Source organism: Gambusia affinis, linkage group LG12, assembly GCF_019740435.1.
Source record: "Gambusia affinis linkage group LG12, SWU_Gaff_1.0, whole genome shotgun sequence".
Classification (NCBI taxonomy): Eukaryota; Metazoa; Chordata; class Actinopteri; order Cyprinodontiformes; family Poeciliidae; genus Gambusia; species Gambusia affinis.
This window is the reverse complement of record NC_057879.1, coordinates 19735540-19758028: the sequence shown is the minus strand read 5'-3', so window position 1 is coordinate 19758028 and position 22489 is coordinate 19735540. Positions and strand designations below refer to the sequence as shown.

Sequence of the window (22489 nt, the reverse complement as noted above, 5' to 3'; positions counted from 1 at the left end):
CCATGTTTTGCTGATTATTTTCAGATAAATGTGTGGATCTTATTTAATGGTCTAAAAATAACCACCATCCTTTTTTGAAGTTTGACTGATAGACTGGACCACCAAGTCATGTCCTTCATGTTTGCAGTTGTTTTTTTGCCAGCTTTCAACTTTTTGCTGTATTTTTTTCAGCAAAATTCAACCAAACAATTGGGCCTTTTGCCAAATCTGAATTGCCAAAATCTTAATGGACTTTTCAATTTGAAGTAATATTAAAGATCTTTGAAATCACTCTTTTCTTTGCATAACTGCAAGATCCTTGAAAATACTTTAAATGCATTTTTCTCTTTGTTGCAAGATTTGTCTCTTTCCCTCCCTTTTGTGCCTCCAGGCTCTTTTGTTGCCCGTTGTGTCGCTTTCCCAAGTCCTTCTTATTGTCTGATTCCTGTGATAAGCCCCCATCTAAAACAGTCTGACATTTAATATCTGAGGAAAAAATCACAGCAAGTCATGTTTTTTTACAGACTGATTTATTGGATCTGACTTGTGCGTCGGTTCTTCTGCTTTTAGGTGGTATTTTGCAGTCATCTCCATGTCTGGCGTCTTCGCCGTCACCTTCTCTGTGATCTTTGCTTATGTGGCAGACATTACGCAAGAGCATGAGAGGAGCACAGCATATGGCTTGGTGAGAAAACAGTGTTGGAGATAAAAACTGATACCTCTGACCTTCTTGTTTTTCCATTTGATCACCTCTTTTCTCCTGTTCCTTCCAGGTGTCTGCTACTTTTGCAGCCAGCCTGGTTACCAGTCCAGCCATCGGAGCCTATCTATCGGTGGCCTACGGTGACACGTTGGTGGTAATCTTGGCCACCGCCATCGCCCTGCTAGACATCTGCTTCATCCTGGTGGCCGTCCCGGAGTCGCTGCCGGAGAAAATGAGGCCGGCGTCATGGGGAGCACCGATCTCCTGGGAACAGGCAGACCCCTTTGCTGTGAGTACAACACTATTTAAAGTCGACTTACAGAGATGTAAGGGAGTTTCACACCTGATAGTCTGGCAAACTCAGTTTGGGAGCTAAAATCGCTTCGTTTGTTACATTTTCAGCTGCTGCAGTTCGCTTTCACACTGTGTCAAATAAACTAAATTATTTGAAAGAAGGAAAAGACACACCCATCAGCATTTCAAATCCTAACATGTTTAAAAATACAAAAATAGAGATTTACCTACATGTTTTTTTTTTAGACATCAGGCTGAACTAGTTCTGTGGGAATTAAAATTAGAGTCTGAAAATGTGCAGCGATTGGAAGGTAGGAATATGTAGCATACTTTGTGTTGAACTGTTGTTGTTTTTCTCCGGCTCAGTCTCTGCGTAAAGTGGGCCAGGACTCCACGTTGCTGCTCATCTGTATCACAGTGTTCCTCTCCTTCCTCCCCGAAGCTGGGCAGTACTCCAGTTTCTTCCTCTATCTCAGACAGGTAACATTTTTTCATTTCCTTCCAGAACTTTCTTTGGTATTATGAAACATAAAAGCAGTCAGACTATTTACAGTAAGTCCACATTCAGCTGTATGCTATGCTTTTAGCCTGGGGCTTTTTGTTGAAAATCCTTTCAGGTCCTTTAAGTGAATGTTTGAGGCTCATAGTTGTTCCTCCTACAGTTCATGCTAAATGTCGATAAAACTGAGGTTTGAAGTCTCAGATAAATTAATCGGTGGGTTCTGGGAATTGTTTTACAATGAAGCAGGATTAAAAATGCTTGAATTTAAATAAGGTGTTTTCAAGATTTTTGTATAAAGTCCTTGAAAGTGCTTGATATTCAAACCGCACGGTTTTGTACTAAAGTGTAATCTAACATTTGATTAAAAGGCTAAATTTAAAGTTGAAACCAGACATTTTCATACACCTGATTAAAAAAAGAAACATGCAAATTTTTTTCTTGCTGTCTGAAGTTAAATCAGATTAAACTTTTCTTGATTCTGATCAGATACAATTACCAAAATTCTTTCTTTTCTAAAGACTTGTGGAGAATATTTTTAATTTTTTTAAGGATTATTTCTTGTATATTGTTTTTAACCATTTAATTTTAGCAGGACGGTCATTTACGCACCATTTGTTCGGGTTGATTTTTTTTTTCGTAATTACTTATTGATCCCTTTATTTGATATAAAACATAATTTTTTAAAATATTTTAATTTACTTGTTCCTGCTGTAGAAAACAAAATTCCATCACAAGACATTATTAATAATAGTAAAATATGGCATATTTTAATAAATAATATATCCTGTTTTTTTTATCTCCAAAGTGTGGTTTTGTAAAAGTTGGAAAACTTACTTTGAAAATGCTTAAAGTTCTTGAATTTTTCTGTGGGGAAAAGTGAGTGAACCCCAAAGCTGCAATTTTCTGCTGCAAGCTCAGAGTTTTACTCAGCAGCTTGTGACGCAGGTATTAAAGTAACATTTATAGAAATGCAAGGCTTGCATCATGCTGCATCCACCACTGTTTTCTACTATTAATTATCCTGGTGTCACATCTTCCCAAGAAAGAATCTAACCAGAGCTGCAGGATGCACAAAATGATAAAGAAAAAATAAAATAATCTCAGATATGACTCCTACATAGACTAGAGAGGCAAAGAGTTTGATAACTAGCATTTTCTAACTCTGCATAAATATTAAAAATGTCCAGACATAATTATTTGTCTAAAACATGAACATTTAAATTGATAAAACATAAATAATCTTGTCACATTTATTTGAATCAATGTAAAACTGACAATTAATTAGGGCTGAAATGATTAATAGTTATGAATCGATTACTCAGATAATTGCCAGCTAATAAGGTAATCAATTAATCATTAACTGGAGTATATACAGGCAAAAGAAACCAATTTAAAAAAACAAAACAAATGGCTGATAACATGTTCAGAGCAGTAATTAAACCAAAATTGTACAAAAAAAATAAATATACATTTTGCATCCAAGATAAAAACACTTGTCTGTAAATATGTTGTAGCCAAAACTCCTCAAGTGGCAGAGTTTTAAATTCAGGTTCAGATTTATTAAAGGAATGCAATCTTATTGCATTTTAGGCAAGAAAATGTTTATCTTCTTATTTATAAAAGTGTTTAAATTGTTTATTTGCATATTTTATATTATTTCTAATATTGTATAATTAGGCTTAGGTGGTTCAATGAAAATCTGTTGAATGTGTAATTTATCAATAACTAACCTGATTGTTAGATGCAGCACTACAATTCATCTGGATTTTCCACAGTTAGTTTAATTCTCTCATTGATCATTTTGGATTTTTACGTTTTTGCAGAAAGAGAACCCACAGATATAAGCTGACTTGTCTAAAAAGTAATAAAATCCAATTTCATTGTTAGTTTTTTTCACCAGTTTTTAAAAATGATATCACAGAAATGTCCTTCAGAGAATAAAGCCGACACCTGCTCAGCGTAAGCAGTAAAAGGTGAACCTGATCCCTCAGTGAAAGCTACTGAATCAGAAGTTTTAGGATTGTGCAGTTTGATAAACACAGATAAAAATAAAATTAAAAAAATGGGTCACTGATTTGTCCTCAAATGTCCAGGATGCTGTAAAACCTGAAACATGTAGAAGAGTTAGACATTACGATGTGGAGAATTAGTAGAAATCCTGATCAGAGCGTCCTAAATTCCTCTGTTGCTCTGCAGTTCAGTTTATTTTTTCATGCTCCAGGGATTATCACAAGCAGTATGATGAGGTCTGCAGCTGTGCAGCACCGCAAAAGGCAGATCTGATGTACTTCCACTGGAAGCACCATTAACTTTTCTGAAATATAAAATCGCCGTGTCCCAATCCCAACCATAACTTTCCTTTCATATTTATTCCAAATTGTAACTTTATTTATTTATTTACTTCACAAGCAAATTTTGGCATTTTTGTAGGCCATCAAAGATTACATTTTCCTGAAAATCTATGTGAGAGCAAAACAAAGTGTGGTGATAAAAATGCCTAAAATTATGCTCTTATTTTTATGACATACAGAAAAAAAATTAAGAGATGATTTAAAATGATCACTTTCTCTGATTTTACTTTTTATAGATATAAGTTTGAGTAAATAATGGAAAAGATGAAGTGCTTTCAGACCTTAAATAATGCAAGGAAAACAAGTTTATTTTGATATAGAAACAGCAGCACTAATGTTTTAACTCGGGAAGAGTTCAGAAATCAATATTTGGTATTATAACCAGGCGGTTTTTAACGGGGTTCAGTGCAGTGGGCTCTTTATTTTTTCCAAAACTGTGTTTATGATCATTCAGCATGTTGTTATTGTCCAACATGACAAGACTTAATTGGTCAGAAAAAATAAAACGGAGCTCATTTCATGAGTGCAATTCCAAATTAGTAGTTTTTATCAAAATTATGACTATGAAACCTGTTGCATTCCCTGGAAACTTTGAAATGACTGGCTATATGTATTACTTATGAATTTATCCATTTTAAAAAGGGCAATTTAAAATTAAAAACATACGACTCCTCCTTGTTAAATGTTAAACTGCAGAGTAAAAACCTCATACTTTTACTATTTTAGTTGCCTATTAACTTCAGAATAGTTTGTGGAAAACTCCAGGAATGTCAAGAAAAAAAAAAAAACTGCAACAAAAAACTGCAGTACGCACCGAGGTTGATTTGAGTGCAGCAGAGCGAGTTTGCTGAGCGACCCGTTTCAGTGTTTGGATGAAGGGTTAGCTCATTAGGATGGATTTACTAACAGGGCTGGAGCAAAAAGTCCACATCGTCAAAAACATCACTGTTAATAGATTTCCTGCTTTCAGTGCTGCTAGCGCCAGCGGACAGTTTTACGCTCCAGAGGCTGTGATCGTTTTTTTAAGCAACGTTTTTAAATGATGGTTGATAAACAGATTCAGAGTAAACCTGTTGAGCAAGTCAGACTTGCACCTGTAACTCTTCTGTCCTCTTGTAGGGGGGGAAAAAGCACTTGAAGTATTAGGCTACAATTGTTCTGGTAATGTCTTTGTCCTTCTTTTTTCATTGTCACAGTTTACAAACTCCTCACATTACCTTCCCTGCTCCTCTTAATTGTCTGAAAGGCTTCAGAGTCCACAAAGAGAATCTGCTTCTAAGAAAGGAAGTGGGACATGCAGCTTGTTGACAAAATATTACATGCCAGCCTCTTTTGTTTTTGTGTCTTGGGTGTGAAATGCATAAAGGTGTTAGTGTTGATGCATGCCTGTTCCACAGTCGTGTGCTAACCTGTCATGAATGCGTTCTTTCCCTCAGGTCATACGCTTCTCCTCGGAGATGGTGGCAGCCTTTATTGCCGTTTTAGGGATCCTCTCCATATTGGCTCAGGTATAAAACAATAAGCTGACATCACATTTCTGTTTTTGCAGTGTGTTGGTTATAGAGCTCAACACAGCATGTTTATTTTTCTTTTATTTGCACAAATCAGACGGTGGTGTTGGGGATCCTGATGCGTTCTATAGGAAATAAAAACACAATCCTACTCGGCCTCGGCTTCCAGATCCTCCAGCTGGCCTGGTATGGCTTTGGCTCTCAGCCCTGGTCAGTGAATCTTACACTTTTTAAACATCTCATACATTTTTATTCAGTTCAGAACAAGTCAAGAGATAAACAAAGTGAAGTTGGGTTAGAGATGCTGTCATAAATCAAACCATTACAACCAAAAGAAAGCAGTTTATCTCAAAGGGAAATTTTAATGATTAGCTGTTGAAAGAGCAGAGATGAGATCCTCTTAAAATGTTCGAGTTTAAACAGTTTGAATTGCTGTGCTGCTGTCTCCTCCCACCGACACGTAGACATGCAGCTGCTGGTGTTACACTGGAAAAAAAACATCCCTGCTGCAAAAACACACTGAAGTCAGCTGTGCGCATGCACCTGTATTCTAACTGTCTTTACCCCAATCCACCACTAGAGGGAAGTATATCCCAGTAAAATATCGCGTTAAGTGCTTTAATATGCCAAATAGTGTTAAAAACCGAATGCTTTTTTTTTCCTGTAAAACATGTAGGAGGAAATTTTAAAAAGAATTTCTTATTTAATGGAGAGATAAAAATTGTTACTTTATAAACTGTTTTTGTTTGTTGCTTCTTTCCAAGTCGTCCAAGTCTTATTGCTTTAGACCTGAGGCAGGATACTAAAATAAAATGCATCAATTCTGAAACTACATATTTTCAATATGAGTCACCCTGGATGCAGTAAATTCACCAGAAGTCACAGAAAATGTTAAGGTGGAGTTGGATAAAATCAGATTCATCCATTTTCAAAGGATGAAAACTAATAAGGCATTTCAGAACTTATCAGCAGAGTCGGGTAGTTCCTAGTTACATTTACTCGATTACATTTACCTTGAATCACTTTTTGAAAAAAATTTAGGAGTGTTTTTAATTCACTGTACTTATTACTTGAAGTATTGTTACTCTTGAGTAAAATTTCTGGATTCTCTACCAACTGAAATACAAACATGTTTTAACCAAAAGTTCACCAGACAGAAACACACCTGCACATTGGAGACATTTTTCTTTAGCCTGACTTTATTTGTTCTTATTTAGATTAATTATTATAATTTTGGGTCTTAAAATACCAACATTTCCACTTAACTTTGTATTTGTTTATGTAAATTTAAAAGATTGATATTCCTGTTAATTTGATTCAAAGATTGATCATTTGATCAGATTTTCTACCAAATACTTTTACTTGAGTAATTTTGGCTGAAGTAGTGCTGCTTGAGTAAAATGTTTGTGTACTCTGCCCTCCTCTGCTTATCAGGACAGTCTAGTGATGATTTCTTTGGTGTAGTTTTTAATCAGTTTCTTACTCCAGACTCCATGTAGTTGATTTGTATTAATTTGGTGGACGTGAAATAAGAGAGTTTTCTCTTTAACACCGACTGCAGGATGATGTGGGCAGCTGGAGCCGTGGCGGCCATGTCCAGCATCACCTTCCCTGCCATCAGCGCTATCGTGTCCCGTAATGCAGATCCAGACCAGCAAGGTGAGCTTCACTTTCTGTTTTCATATTTTCTGAGATCTAAATGTCACTGATGTTGAGGTATTTCTATTGAACGTCCTCTTTTTAGTGCTGTTTAGCATTAAACTTGGTGTAGAACACAATAATGACATTTAGTTAGCTAGAATAAGATAGTTTTACATTAAGTGTAATTGGCAATCAACATAAATAAAACAAACCATAAGTTTAGTTTTACTATTTTTTATATAAGTAGCCTTCAACAATAGTTTCTTAGCCCTTTAAAGTCTTTCTTTAGACACAGAAGTGCTCAGACGAATGTTTTCTTGTTTGTTTTGCTACTGAATACTTTCCTGTGAATTATTCAAATGTTTCCTGATGTCTCCCTGCTGTCAGGGGACAGACGTGTTCGGGTTACATAATGCCCTCTGTGTGTTTACAGCAAATAACAGCAGCACTTTTGCCAATTATCACAGTTTGTGCGGTTTCTTCACAGCCTGCTAAAGTCTCTCTTTCTTTTATTCCTTGTTTTGTTTCTTTCAAGACTCAAAAATTGAGTCCGGAGAAGTAAAAACGTTTGGATTAAAATTTTGCAGAAACCCTGAGAATATGTGAGCTTTCTTACTCGGTTGTATTTGTACATATTTTATAAAAATGTTCTCTGGAATCTGGTAAAATTCCTTTATTAATTAGTTTTTTAGGAGATACTTCAGACTTTTACTGGCCAAGACCACTTCCAGTTTTCTTTGTAATCTGCCCAGCCGATTCCAATTGTGGTTTATTTTCAATTATTGTTTTGTTATTTTTTTTAAACTTTAGCAAATCCGTTTGTCTTTCATACAAAATATCTGAAATTATTGTTTAAAGACAGAGCATCAATAGGAACAAAACAGAAAATTCCCAATGTATACTCATTTGTATATAAATAAATACTAAAAAGAATGGATTTTATAGAAAATATCTAAAAGTTAGTAAAATATTAGTACTTAAAAGCTAGAAATTTTTAAATATTAACCTATTAACTCTGATCTGAGATCATCAGATCACAAGTTAGTCAGTTTTCTCTCAGTGGTTCATCATGTGATCCATCATTAGTCTTTTGAAACACGAGAAACGGTTTTCATATTCCGGGAGGGAGGAGAGATTCACTGTTGTTTGTTTGTTTTTTTTATGTATTTTTTAATTAAATTAAACTTTGTTATTTGTGTAGGTGTTGTCCAGGGGATGATCACTGGCATCCGCGGACTCTGTAACGGTTTGGGTCCGGCTCTTTACGGCTTCGTCTTCTACTTGTTCCACGTCGAGCTGACGGACTCGGACGGCTCTGACAAAGGTGCCAAATCCAACATGGCCAACCCCACTGACGAGGTGAGCGACAACGAATCTCTGAAGACTTTTCAGAGGTTAAAAACTTAAAATCCAAAGTACAAACCACTGCCGTCTGCAAGGCTATGGAAAGTCTTGCCAAGGCTTTGCACGATTCAATAATTGTACAAATGTAGCCAAATTTAGTGCAGAGAGTTTCTTATTAAATTAGTTTATATTTGAGTTTTTCACTGATAAAATTAAAATCTTCTCATAATGTTGGATAAAACAACTTACTCATGCTTTGGGTTGCTTTCATTTTCTTTTCTTAGCTAACAGGACCACAAACATCAACAATGTTGCTCAAATATAGAAATATTATTTGGTGATTGATCTATATCTACTTTTCTGTTTCTGAAAATGGACAAAAAATATATTTATAAACCAAATTAGAAAAGGGAAGAAATTTTATGCTATTCTATTAGTAAAACAAATGTGACATGCTTTTTCATGTTTTGGATTTATTTCTCAACCACTTTCCGACAAATTAATCAGACGACTTTGTATATTTTATTAAATTGAAAGAAATTACCCAGATCTACTGCAAAAGCAGTGAATCTAATGTATGACATGTTTAAGAAATAAAAATAACTTTCAGCTCCTTGATTGTAGGAAAATCCTGGTTTGAAAAGTGGAATTTGAGTGATTGGCTCGTTGTAAAAACACTTTGCTTGAAAAAGTTAGATTTGACTAAATGGTAAGGTGTATTTTTACATATAAAATTACAATTTTTAATTTTACTGTTTTTTTTTTTAAGTCCTGAATCATCACAGCTGTCAATTAATCACATGATAAATTAAAATAAGTGCTACGTTTCATTTGCATACTTGTTTTTGTAGTTTACGTGATGCGGCCCTTTAATATTATTAAAAAAGCTGTCATTTTTAAAAATGTTGCAAACATTTCACACACAGTGCAACACAGTTTACATTTTTATCTTTTACAAAAAAGCAAAACTGGAAATTTTGCCTGTTTTCTGTGTCTGAGCCTAATGATTAGTATGTTTTGTTGGAACTTCAATATGTATTTTATTGATTGTTTTAAGTAATTTGTTTATTTAGTTTTGATACTTAAGCTAAATATCCAAACAGTGTTAAATTTTCTTTGAAATATACATAAAGTGATCTTTAAGAGGATGTACTGGTACCATTTTCAGGGTCCCCCCAGAAAACTTGCCCAGCCTGGTGGCCGCCATGTTTTTGAGGTAGAAAATCACAGGAAATTTCAAAATATCACCCGATAGTTATGCGTTATTGGAAGGCTAGAAGATTAATATCTAAACAGCAGCTATAAAGTCTTAAAAAAGGCAATAATAAAAAAAAAAAAATTAAATAAACAAACAATGTTAAGCCTGGTGGCCCGCTAGGCTTATAATCCACTGTGGGAAACCCTGATTATGTCTTCATTGTGAGAATAGTTAAAATGACAATATTATCTTTTATCGTAATAAATTTGGGGACAATTTATCATCCAGCAAAATATGTCATGATATCAAACCTGCAGAAACTCTGATTTACATAAGAGTGGGAACTTTTTCTTTTAATTAATAAGTCGTTTGTTCCTCTCTCATCAGAGTGCCATCATCCCCGGTCCTCCCTTCCTCTTCGGAGCGTGCTCGGTGCTGCTGTCCCTGCTGGTGGCGCTGTTCATCCCAGAGCACACGGGGCCCGGCATGCGGCCCGGCTCCTACAAAAAGCACAGCAACGGGGCGCAGAGTCACTCCCACAGTCCTCAGGGCAGCGGGGCGGAGGGCAAGGAGCCGCTGCTGGAGGACAGCAGCGTATAACCTCAGCTAAGTGGGGCACACACCCCATTTAAAACAGAAAAAGAAAAAAAAGACCCTCAGCATACGGACAGACGCACACGTTGAACCACAAGGACACGCATCAGAGTGCCGTGGAGAGGAGTTTGTCCACAGCACAAGAGTGGGTGCTCCACCAAGCTGTTCTTCGTCTAAAGGCGGGTTTATGAGGACTTTCTGGAGGAAGCGTTTAGTATTTTTATTTTGGTTTTTTGGGTGTAAGTTAGAGAGACGCTGCTCAGCTGGACTCCGTTTTCTCTGCAGGTGTGGCACGTAGAACCCAATCAAGTGCGAGAGGGGGTGTTTATTGAAAATGTCGCTACGTACCTGTGTGAGTCTTGATATTGGTTTTTGTCCAGCTGGAGTGTAACAAACACTCGAGCTCTCGTACTGAAAAGCTAACTTGTGTCCCAACGCTCGTCGTCGTTTTCAGAACTGTAAGAGGAGCATTGAGGAAACGCTGCCTAATCTCAGCTAGGATGGCCGACCCGTTCAGATGATGAAGGCCTCAACGTCAGGACCACAGATTTATTCAGATATCAGACTTCCTTCGGAGAGAAGTGCAGGAAAGAGACCACTTCATTAGTTGAAGTCCCTTTCCAGTGTTTACTTGCAGTTCTCTAGATTCATAGTACAATTTGGGTTGTATATTTTTCTCTGTTCAAACTGAAGTCCAGTTGTGCTTCAAGTTTTTAATTCAAGAAACAAACGTTGCCTTGAAGTGGCTTACCATTTAAGTAATAATAATAATAATAAAAAAAATAGACATAACCTGTATGAAGACCAAGGTCTGAGAAGGCTCTGTAATCTTACTCTGTCGCTCCCATCGGAGCTGTTAGACACTTTTTATTCCTCCGCACTCATACCCTTCCTGTTTGTCTCGGTTCTTGACGTGTATCAGCATCAGGGTTAAGGCTTACAGAACCACGTTTTGTTTTTTTTATTTGTTTTTTAATTTCTAAAGCATCAGGACCACGTAGAGCTATCGATTAGCAGATCAGTGGTCGACGCTGACTGTTAACACAAAGTTTCTGGGAATATCATTAATACAGAATATCACACTGCAAAAACACAAAATCTTACCAAGTGTTTTTGTTTAGTTTCTAGCGCAAACATCTTAGTACATTTGAAATAAAACAAAACTAACTTACAAGTAACTAATCAGCTTGTTTGAAGTCAATAATTTCCTAATATTGATTTTAAAAAGTGCTAATTCCACTATCTGATTATTTCACTCATAACATTGGAAAAATGTCTTATTAGTGAAATAATCTGCTAGTTGAGCCTTTACTTTTCATCAATATTAAGGATTATTCACTCAATACAAGCTCCTGTATCTTGCTGATGAGTAACTTGTAAGTTAGTATTTTTAAGTACTAAGACGTTTCCACTGGAAACTAGACAAAAACACTTAGTTAGATTTTATGTTTTTTGCAGTGCAGCAATCCTGCAGCATTAAGTCTCTTCACTTTGTGGTGTGTTAATTTCTACAGTTTCACTAAAAACTGAAAGTTTCATTTGTTCCCTCATGTTTAATTGGCCGACTGAAAACATGACGCTTTTCTCCAACCTGCATCGCCTCGTTCAGCTCTGGTTGCTCTTCTTTACAGACTTCCTGAAGAATAGAGTTTGACTTCCGTTAGAAAGCAGAAGATGGAAAAATATTTTTTCCCTTTTCTCCCTTTTCCAATGTCTAAATATAAAATTTTTTCTGTCTTTCCTCTCTTTCTTCTGTCTTTGAGTTCCTTGTTCCTACCTTTTCTCTATCCTTCCTCCATTACTTTCCTTTATTTCTTCTTCTTTTGTCCTTCCTACCTCTTATTCTTCCTTTCACTTTGTTTTGCTAGTTTCTCGTTTGAAGTCGCCCACCTGTAGAATTTTATCTGCCATAATTTTGTTTTTTTGATATTTCAGTAGAACCTGCAGATCTCAGTCTGAACATCTTTATGTGAAAAGCCTGCAGGAACTCTGCATTTAATGGTTCAGTGTTTAATATCCTGGAGATTTGATTGCAGAAATCTTGTAAAATTTTGTAAAATTTCCTCAGGATGCAATTTAAATCTACAAATTCATCTTCTTTCTTGCTTCTGCTTTCCTGAGCCCAGTCTACTGCTTACCTTTAGCATTGGACCTCTATATTTAATGTCATTTTTCTGCTCAGTCGGGTCAGTTACTGAATTAAGTGATTCAGTATGGTGTAAAAAGAGTTGATTGGGTCTTACCATCTAGAAGAATCTCTTCCAGATCAGGATTTTTTTCCCCTCCCAGTACAAATCCCAGTTAACTTGCTCAACAGTGACATTCCAGAGGCAGCAGGATCCTGTTTTTGCTTTCAAACGGAGCAGTAATCTAAATGCAAACATGTTTTACTCTTCGCTTTAATGCAACTCACTAATATTTCGCCTCATTACTTATTTTCACGCGGCTGCAGTTAATCCCGTGTGGACAAAACGTACAGAAAACAAAAAGGTTCTTCAGCTTCGTCCTTGAACTTGAATTTTAAAGGGTAGAGTTTCAGCCGCTCTGTTTGAGGATGTTCAGACATAATCTGCAGAAGTAAATACAATCTTGTTCTTTGTGAATGTCATTGTGAAGAGTGGAAAAACTTGTCTGACAAAAGGTCAGATTTGAAAAATAAAACGCTCAACTCTATTAGAGATAATCCTACCAAGACTAATTAAAATCCAGGACATTACGTGGAGTGTGAGCAGCATGTTTGACATTTTCCATCTTTATCTGTTAGAAGCTTGAGCCTTCATGACGAGGGAGGAGTTTCTAAAAGCAGATTTTATTTTCCAAAATCCATCTAAACATTTCCAACCATCCTACCTTAAACTGCGCTGCTGCTTTTCTCTGAGTTTTGCAGGGAAGTTGAACCTGCTGCACCATAAGGACTGAAGCTGCTCAAACTTTGATAAAGAAATAATAATGCTTTTGGTCCTGCATTTCCAAATAAACCCTATAAATGAGGAATATGATTTAAAAAAGGATGTTAACAACCCTTCTCTTCCTTTTCTGTGAGAATAAAACCTCATTTGAAGATGCTACACCTGAAATGGACTCAAATGATGTACAAATCGAGACAGTCTGTTTTTGCTGCCTGTAGGTGGCATCCCAGTCTTTCTTTTGCTTGTTTTGGGGAGTTGTTCCCCTGCAGGTTTTATTATTTTCTTTTTGTTTGTTTTAATCATACCTCTACTAGCTAACTGCTATTTAATAACTGAGCTCACATGTGTGCCAAATGTGTTTGATTTTGCTTCTTTTTTGTACTTTGTATGCACTTGAGTAATTTGATTATTGGTTTCTTCTCATTTTTTGTCTTAATATCTCTGGTAGAAGATGAAACTTCTAAGGCTCTATTTTTATAGCTATTCAAGTCCTGATTCTGTCATTTTTAGAAACTTTTCCATTTTGTTTTGTTTTTCTTAGATTTCTTCAGCCTTGGTCTTCATTTAATGACAAGCATTTCACTGTTTTTTTTTTTCTGTTTTGAGTGTATTTGTGTGTTTACCAGATTGATATCTGAATGTTCCACATCATTTTGACCACATAACTTAACTGAGCCTGTCACAGTTTTTATTCATCCAGGCGGTCTTTAAAGTTAATTTAATCTCAGACTTTCCCAATTCGTAGTTTATTGGACGAAGCACAGAGGTAAACACACGTCCCTGATCCTCTGTAAATTGGTAAGAATCTGCACCAGCCTCCATGTGCGCTCATACTCCAAGCGGACGACTGTAAAGGTACAAAAATCACCTGTACATGCAGCAAATGTAAATATATACTTGTCGCTCGAGGAGCTGGCCGCCTCTTGGTCCTGTTTGGTCGTACGGTGCAGTTATATATTTCTCAACGCGTACCTGTTATTAGCCACTCTTTAATTTTAGTACAACGTGGTTTGTGGCCTGAACCCCCCCTTCTCTGTGTGCCTAAAATTAGCCAAGAAATGTGTATGGCAACGTAAGTAAACGGTGGTTATTATGTAAATACGGGAAACTAATGATAAACTATTTATTAAAGGTTTATTGTACAATGAAATATTTGCCTCAGTTTTTTGCACAGGAGCGATTAGTGTGTCTTTTTTTCTGATCTCCTGAAGCATTTGGTTAAAAGCGAGGCAGCCACATTTAATGGTTTTTAAATCTGAAGTAAATCTCTTTCCAAACAGAACTCCTGTTGGCATTTATCTACTGTCTTTAATGCCTGTTTTATTTAATCCCACAGCTTTTGTTTATTTTTCAGGGTTCCTGGTAGGACTACTTTCATTTTATGATCATAGGGTTTATGTTCACGGTGCTTTGCTAAAGTATTCATACCCTTTTTCACATTTTTTTCATGTTACAACCACCAACTTCAATGTAATGGAGCTTCTTTTCACTACCAAAGACCTTAAAAGCAGACTGTGCATATATTATTTATCCCCCTTTACTCTGATACTGTTAAATAAAATAAGAAGTGACCTAATTAGCAAGTAGTTTTCATTTGTAAGTTTAATTTCTGTAACTGCAGCTGTTCTGCGAAGGCAAACGGCATCATGACGTCCATAGTAACTAGAAATTAGCATAAAAACAGCATAGAAACTAGAGCAGAAATCCAGAGCTCAGGTGGGAGAATTTGTGTAAAAGGAGTCGGTGCTTAAATAAAAAAAATAAAAAAACTACGACCCATTTTTTAGCTATAATTGAATATTTTTTGGTGTCTTTAGAATGAGCCGTTTCAAGAGCCTTCCGATAAGTCTGTTGTCACCTAGCAACCCAATCAGAACCCAGCCTGGTCAACTAGCAACCCCATGGAAGTTGAGAACAAAATACTTGTCTTTTTCAGCAGCCACTGTGCAGCACATACAGCAGAAAAAACAGCTGACCAAATGTGCTGGAGCTCTGCTGGGGCTGCTAGGTAACAGACTGGGCTTCCATGTGGTTGCTAGGTAACAGACTGGGCTTCCATGGGGTTGCTAGGTAATGGTGCAGTGCTTTGATTTGTGACTTTACATCAGGAAGGTCTTTGAAACTGATGGGTGTTTTGGTTTTTTAAGTGTTTGTGCTGTTTTTAGAAGCAGCTGAGACCCAAATGGAAGTATAAAAACATGAATTTTTCATTATAGTTCCCATTTATATAATCAACACTCCCTCTAGTTTTTGTTCCTCTTCACAAAAGTGCTCTACTTTGTGTTGGTCCACCACATAAAATCCCAGTAAAGGCCACCATGTGGCCCAGTGTGTGAACAGGTTTTGACAGAGGAGTCTGTGGCCCCTGGGAACTTAAACCCGAGTTGCCTACAGATCCGAGTGTCAGCGTATGAATGCGTGAGCGTCAGAGCGTGACTGGGTAAACTCCACTGTAAACCGTCTTGAGTGGTCGTATGACTAGAAAAGCACCATTTAAATCCAATCCAATCACAGTTTGATGCAGCTGACCTGGGTGTGATTCCCGGCTCCTCATGTCTTCCATTTCTCTCTCTCTGCCCTCGTTTTTGTCCAGCTCTTACGGAATAAAGTCAGCTGGTTTTAGTAAGTAACTGAATGAGGACAGTGGGGTTTGCTTCCATTTCAGGCTGATGTAATACTTGAGAAGCTTTAATACTCAGAATCACATGACTTTAAATGGGGATTTGGACAGATTTCTCACATCAAACCCTTTCTTTCCATTCACACACTTTCCTCAAGCTCTCCATACAAGCTAACAAGCTGCTACATGAGCCTAGCGTTGCTATTGCATCGGTTTTGCCTGTGCCTTTGAGACACAAACCTGCTCCAACAGGCAGTGAGAGTTTGTAGATTTACAGGAACATTTCCTGCTTTGCTTACAGAATACTGTTTCTGTATATGCTTGAGCTGCACCTCTGTAGCATTTTCCCTCTGCAGGAAGATGATGAGCTACGGGAAAAGTTCTCCCTGTGGAGTAGCAGGTGTTACGTGGTCTTAACCTGGGATGAAAGAGATAATAATAAGGCTCTTAACCATAATCTATGCCCACTGTTTCCTCACATAACCTGTTGCTGCACCAGGCGCTGCACCATGCCTCGCTTTGTCAGGATACTGTACTTTATTAGGAAACCAGGTGGACCTAAATGGTAAAATCAAAGCAAATAATGCATGTTCATGTTATTTGCATTCACTCTTCGTGAATCAATATTTAGCCTTTGCAAAACACCGCAAGATAAGTCAGATTGGATGGAGAGTGTTTGCAAATAAAACATTTGAAGAATTGGATAACAATCTGGATTGTCAAAAGAAAAAGAAAGCATTCCCAAGCATAATTCTTCCAATGCGATGCTGGTCCGTCAATATCTGCGTTTCCACTGCAAATGTGTGCAAAACTTTGTCTGTTATGTTGAAAAATCACTATTTTAAAGTTGCGGTATTTCTATTAAAAAGAAAGATAATTATTATCACAAATAAGTAAGTGTGTTCACTGTGTAAGTCATTGAAAAAAACATGTCGCGCTACCATTATCCTACCACTTCCTGTCGTCCTCTTTATCTTTTCCACCGGTGTGATGCAAAAAAGGTTTTTCCATTGCAGTTCTTTAAAATACACTTGCTTCGATACAGCTGAAAAACCAACTCAATTTTTTTTATCAAACAACTTTTCTTAAATTAAGAACTTTTTTTTGTAATTCCAATTTGTGCAAAAACAGCTCTAGAAAAAATGAAGAGACCATTGCACTGAACCCCATTGAAAACCTCCTGGTTATTCCACCAAATATTGATTCCTGAACCCTTCCTGAGTTAAAACATTAGGATTGATGTTTCTAAATGAATATGAACTTGTTTTCTTTGCATTATTTGATGTTTAAAAGCACTGCATCTTTTTCTTTGTTTTGACCATTTCTCATTTTCTGCTAATAAATACTAAAGTTTCGGTTGGAATTTCAGAGACGTGTTGTCAGTAGTTCAGAGAATAAAAGAACAATGCTCATTTTATTCTAACATAAACCTATAAAAAGTAAAATCAGGGAAACTGATCATTTTTCCAGAGCTGTATATTCAATGGAAATGCAGCTGCTAACTCCCCTGCGATTGGGTCGGGGTCATGAACCCTGATTTGGGTGCTTTGTCACCTCCTGGATAAAATGTTGATGCAGTCTTACAGTAATTTTTGTATATCAGTTTCTGTTTTTTACTCTCATCTTTTCTTGAATGTCTTTAGGTCAGAGTATGATGTGTTGCGTTTTGAGACCTTTGGCCTACTTATTGAAGTAGGCCAAAGACAGCTTCTATTTAGAGATTTCTAGATTCTACAGGCCAGGTAGTAATCAGCTGTAAGTGAAATTACCCTCAACTTTCCACGAGGGGAAAAAAAAGGGTTAATCACAGTTAATGCATGATTTAACAATGGCTCCACAAAGAGTCAGTTTAGTATTAGTTGCTGTGTCTATTAAATTACTACATGAGAGATCCTGTTTCTCATTTAATCAGGTTGTCTTTGTGAAAGATTAATCTTTTTTACTGATTGATTTAAATGTTTCAGTGTCAATAAAAGCTTTAAGTTTAAGGTGCAAAGATTTTAGTTTACATGTTTTATAACTTCTCTTTTTTTAAAATAGAAGAGAAATGTTTAAACTTGCAGGCTCCGGTGCTTGGAGCTGCACAGCAGCAGGTTTCTGGGAATTAAGGGCACGCAGCCTCGTCGGGATTAGCAGCGACTCTCTTGCAGGGAAAGGATTGGGCGTGTTTTAACAAGAGCAACTTTTTCTGATCGCTTTGGAGTAGCTTCTTAAATGACCTTCTTGGCAGAAGTGAGATCAGGAGTCTCTCTTTGGGTTGTGCTCATGTTTTGGATGAAGAAGGGACCATGTGACTGCTTGGTGGTGAGCTGCTGCCATGTGTAGCCATGCCCAGTTGCTGTCATTGCATATTAGCTTAACAAGCCTCAATTAGAGGCCGTTGTACGGAAGACAATTAATGCCAAAAAATACTAAATGAAATTCTGACTTTAATCTCAAAATTCAGTTTTTCCTCAAAATTCTGACTTGAAGTTCAGATCGACCAATTAAATTGGGACAAGCTTTCAGAGTGGAGAAAGTGCAAGTTTACAAATCCTATACCAAAGAAGAAACAGATATTTAATTATTTTGACATTCTAACAACATAAATCACATACACCTAAGAATTTTTGGTTATTTATTTGGATTTTCACATAGATTGATTTAGTTCTGTGACTCTGTGTTAGGGGAAAAAAGGTAGTAAATTGCTGCCAAAAAGTCTAAGGGAAAAAAAAGAACATTTCTGAGTTTGGAAAGTCAAAAATTTGCCAGAAAAACACCAGAAATTTAGTGATTAATCTTATAAATTTTCTAGCTACAATTTGGAAATTTCTGAGTGTGAAAAATTCAGATTTTGCCAGATGAATCTCCTGCTGTCTCCTGTTGCAGTAACACACATGAGCATCCACCAAAAGGCCTCTGTTCGTGGAAAAGCCTTCTTTAAAATCTATCAGCAGCGACGAGGGGAAATCTTCCTTCAGAATAACTCAGCTGACTCTCTGGACTGGAGGAAGGGGAAACGGGCCCACAAGTGGATGTCCTGACAGTCGACAGCATCTTTTCCTGCGGCGTAAAGGTTGCATGTTGGCGTCTAGGAAGAGCCTTGAGATGAATCATGTGAGGACTTTATTGTTCCTCCAGTCACGTTTGTCTGTTTGAACCCGGTTTTGTTTCTAACCTCTGCCTGCTTTCCCATGATCTATAAGCAGCAGCGACGTATTTTCACACGACTTCCTGGAAACCAAGGTTGACGATTAACTCGGGGACACGCTGGGTGTGGGTCTGCTGGCGTTGGATGCTTTCACATCCAAGGTTCAACATGAATGGTATATATATGTATATATATATAAATTCTTTCTTTATAATGTTAAAAATATTTTAACTTCCTTGTATTTTCTCCGCAGGCATCTCCACATTTTTTGCAGATAGCATGCGGCCTTATCACCCTGCACTCTGACCTTGTTTGTTGTTGCCTCTCTGTGTGTTACAGGAAGTGACAGTACAGGTTCAGCTTTTATTTAAGGTCACTCAGGTGATCATTTCAAACATTTTTATGTGATTTTAAATTACATGAACTGACACACCTGTGCAGTAAGAGGCCACATCAATCAACAGTCACATCAACCTGCATTTAAACTCTTCCTGAAATCAAAATTCACGTCTTGTCCTAAAAACCTCTCTCTTTATTGCTCCAGTTTTACTCTAACTTGGTATAAATCAGGGATGTGATGAGTACTTCATCGCTGATTTTGTGGAACTAATTCAGAAATATTTGCAAGAATTTTTGCGATATTTATGCTTATGTCTGATGGTAAATGTTTACGGTCTATAAGTAAGGCTGGCGCAGCAGTGTGTAAAAAATAGTGCCACCTACAGGTGGGAGTTAGCATCATCATTAATCTGCAATAAACTTAGAATTGTGCATTCTTAAACTTAGACTGCATTATCCAGTTCATAAAAACTGGAGGGGTTGAAATTTTGCAGTATAAAGATGAAAACAGCTTTGATTTTATTGATAAAATAATATTTAATAACACCACTGTTTCTTGATGGTTGTATTTATGCATTTCTCTGGACTCTAGAGGGCCACATAAGAAGATAGAGTGGGCCAGATTTGGCCCACGAGCCTTAAGTTTGACACACGTGATTTAATTGTTTTCCTGTTTAAATGCGTCTGCTTTATGTGAATATGTTGTCAGCAAACACCTGCAGAACTTCAGAGATAAATCTAAAGAATACACAACAAAACAAAACCTACATTAAAAGTATTAAAATATTGCAATTTTTGCATTCTGACTAAAATGGCTGCTTTTCATCCCTATGGACCAAAAACAAAACAAAAACATTTACAGTTTATTGTATTCAGAAGTATTCATTCGACATCTGTAGAATGACTTTTGCCCATTTATTTATAAAAATAGATTTGGGTTCAACCAGAATGGAATAATGAAATTATCTGTGCTGCTCTACTGCATAAAATCCCAGTAAAATAAAACTGTATAAAGTAAGTTACTGAATATATTTTCCAAAGACATTGAAATTAAAAATTTAAAGTGGGCAAAAAAATAATTCTGCACACTTTCTAGAAATAGAAAAAGAGACCCCGACGTTTACTTACATAATCTTTGTGCAAAGACTTGTTTTCTTAGAGCTTTAAATTTCAAAGCTTAAATAAATCCCTGGAATTATCTTGGTACACTGCGTCCACAATGGAACACAAGCTTTCAAAATTTTTAGAATTTTCTGAGATATTTTAGTAAAAACTAAAGTTTTACTTTCACAAATTATGCTGAAGTCTGAGATTTTCTTTTTCTCTAACACTGTTACTCCATGTAGCATTTTAATCTGAAGAAAAGTTTATTGACATGAAGATTCAACCTCATTATTTGACCTCTCAATATTTTCATAAACAGGAAACCTCAGAACAATAACTGCAGCATAAAATGTGTTTTTAAAGGCTTTTAGAAAAAGTCATTTTTTTTCTAAAAAATGAACATGTACTCGCACTTTATGATTCTGAAAGTTTTGCTCTGCTGCTTTACATCGTTGATATGCCTGACAGGAATCAGATCAATTTGTCTCGCTGCATATTATAATTATTGAAAGTTGATCCAATTACTGTAGTTGTTACATACTGTGAGTTGCAGAGAAAAAAAATCAAACCTGGAGAGCTTTCCACTAAAAACAGGATTCTGACAATGCAGAAAAATAAAACAAAAACAACAACATCATGTTGTACAGAAAAACCTGCAGCATTTCTGCAAACAAGCTGATCCTGTAAAGACGTGACGTAATTGTACAGAACTTGATGTATTGCCTTAATAACTGGGCGTAATTACGGTTGACCTTTTGTTGATTTAGTCTTGTCTTTTTAAATGTCCTTCATTTCATTGGTGTTTGCACTGTTTTTCCCTCAAAAGTCATTGTTGTAAATAAAAGTAAATGTTATTAATTTGCCCTTCTTGGTTTAAATAAAAGTTAAACTGAAAAGAAATAAAATATTTCAAGACATCAGACAGGAAGTTGAACCTCAGGCAATGTGATTTCCAAATGAATAAAACCTCCAAATAAATTACAAACCAGATTCAGTTAGAGCAGATCGATCAGGCGAAATGGGACAAAATATAAGAAAACTATGGTGGGAAACTTTTTAAAGGGTTAAAAAAATTGCCAGATGGGTATATTTGTGCACACAAAACAGCAAGAGCCTACAAGAAGTTAAGAAGAAAAAAAAGCTGCCATTATTTTCACACATCTGCACAAGAATACAGTCTCCTTTGCACATAACTCCAGCTTAATCTAATTTGTTGGTGCCACATCTGGTTGTAAAGTCCAACAGCTGCAGGAAGGAAAACATCTTTTCATGTTGTCATATTATTGGATCAGATTATTCCATCTCCAGACCATTCAACTCACAACAGCCAAGTCTGCATGGTGTTATGTGAACTTTGTCATGTGTTGTTTTCTTTTTGTTGTTGATGTCAGAGAGAATTTCACAATCTCTTTCAGGAAATCCATGTTTGCTCATTGTTTGATTTTCCAGGTCTGATTTCCAGGCGGTGTATCCTGTGAGAGAAGCAGCTTTCAACAGCCAACCTGTAAATATCGGATGTGTTTAAGTTTCCTTAAAGGCGCCGCAAAGGAAGACTCTTTATGCCACAAGTGAGATTAAAGTCCTGCAGCTAACCTTTGGTGGGGAACTCTGTGTATAATCAATAAATCAATTAATCGAATGATACATTAAAGCAAACTCAATTATTCCCATTGACATGATTTATTGTTTAGCTCTTTTTTCCTCTCTTTTTACCAAAAACTGGATGATAAAAGTCTTCAGTTTGATACTTTTGTCTCAACTAGCCCTTTTTTGAAGAATAATTTTGTTTACAAAGATTTCAAAATGAATTTTTATTTGTTGTTTTGTTTATTTATTTTGGATTTTTAAAAGGTTTTCCAGTTCCAGTGTTACTGATCTTTTAGGACGTGCTCTTGCATTATTATTTTTGCTGTTGCCATTATATTACTTAAACATGATCTCAACACAACAATATTATGGTTTATCGCAATAAATATAATTTATCATCAAGCAAAATATTTTGTCGTGACAGGCCTACAGACATGCTTAACTCCTTAAAAACATTTATTTTATTTTGAAAGAAATTGATCAGATAAATAAGAAAATAACAAAAAAAATCATAATTGTGATATGGTGAGATTTTTTGTACTCTTGCTGGCTTCAGTTTTATGTAATTATAAATTAATGCAGGATATTTATCCAGGCACTGATATTTATTTAGCTCTTAGATAAGAGCTTTGGCACAATAAATTGTGAATCGATTAATTTGGGTGGAATGACATGCATTAAAG

General features: G+C 36.3%; 1 protein-coding gene and 1 long non-coding RNA gene across 3 annotated transcripts; both read left to right on the top strand.

The window, feature by feature from the left end:
- Positions 1-450: 450 nt before the first annotated feature.
- On the top strand, positions 451-14176 carry mfsd14a2 (major facilitator superfamily domain containing 14A2). Its single transcript, XM_044135087.1, has 8 exons — positions 451-664; positions 753-971; positions 1343-1456; positions 5266-5337; positions 5438-5550; positions 6902-6999; positions 8183-8340; positions 9911-14176. Exons 1-8 carry the CDS (start codon positions 572-574, stop codon positions 10121-10123), a joined length of 1080 nt encoding a protein of 359 aa, XP_043991022.1. The 5' UTR covers positions 451-571; the 3' UTR covers positions 10124-14176.
- A 1391-nt stretch (positions 14177-15567) lies between these two features.
- On the top strand, positions 15568-21772 carry LOC122841622. Of its 2 annotated transcripts, none has more exons than XR_006372413.1 (4): positions 15568-15648; positions 18515-18742; positions 18835-18951; positions 21669-21772. It is a non-coding gene; the product is annotated as an uncharacterized LOC122841622 (long non-coding RNA). The 2 variants fall into 2 exon arrangements; XR_006372412.1 differs by lacking the exon at positions 15568-15648 and adding an exon at positions 17750-17950.
- Positions 21773-22489: the final 717 nt, after the last annotated feature.

Bases quoted from the DNA above. Each gene is read 5' to 3' on its own strand.
- mfsd14a2 (XM_044135087.1), top strand. From the start codon at position 572: ATGTCTGGCGTCTTCGCCGTCACCTTCTCTGTGATCTTTGCTTATGTG. The intron at 665-752 runs GTGAGAAAACAG...TGTTCCTTCCAG, and splicing joins GGAGCACAGCATATGGCTTG to GTGTCTGCTACTTTTGCAGC. The intron at 7,000-8,182 runs GTGAGCTTCACT...TTATTTGTGTAG, and splicing joins TGCAGATCCAGACCAGCAAG to GTGTTGTCCAGGGGATGATC.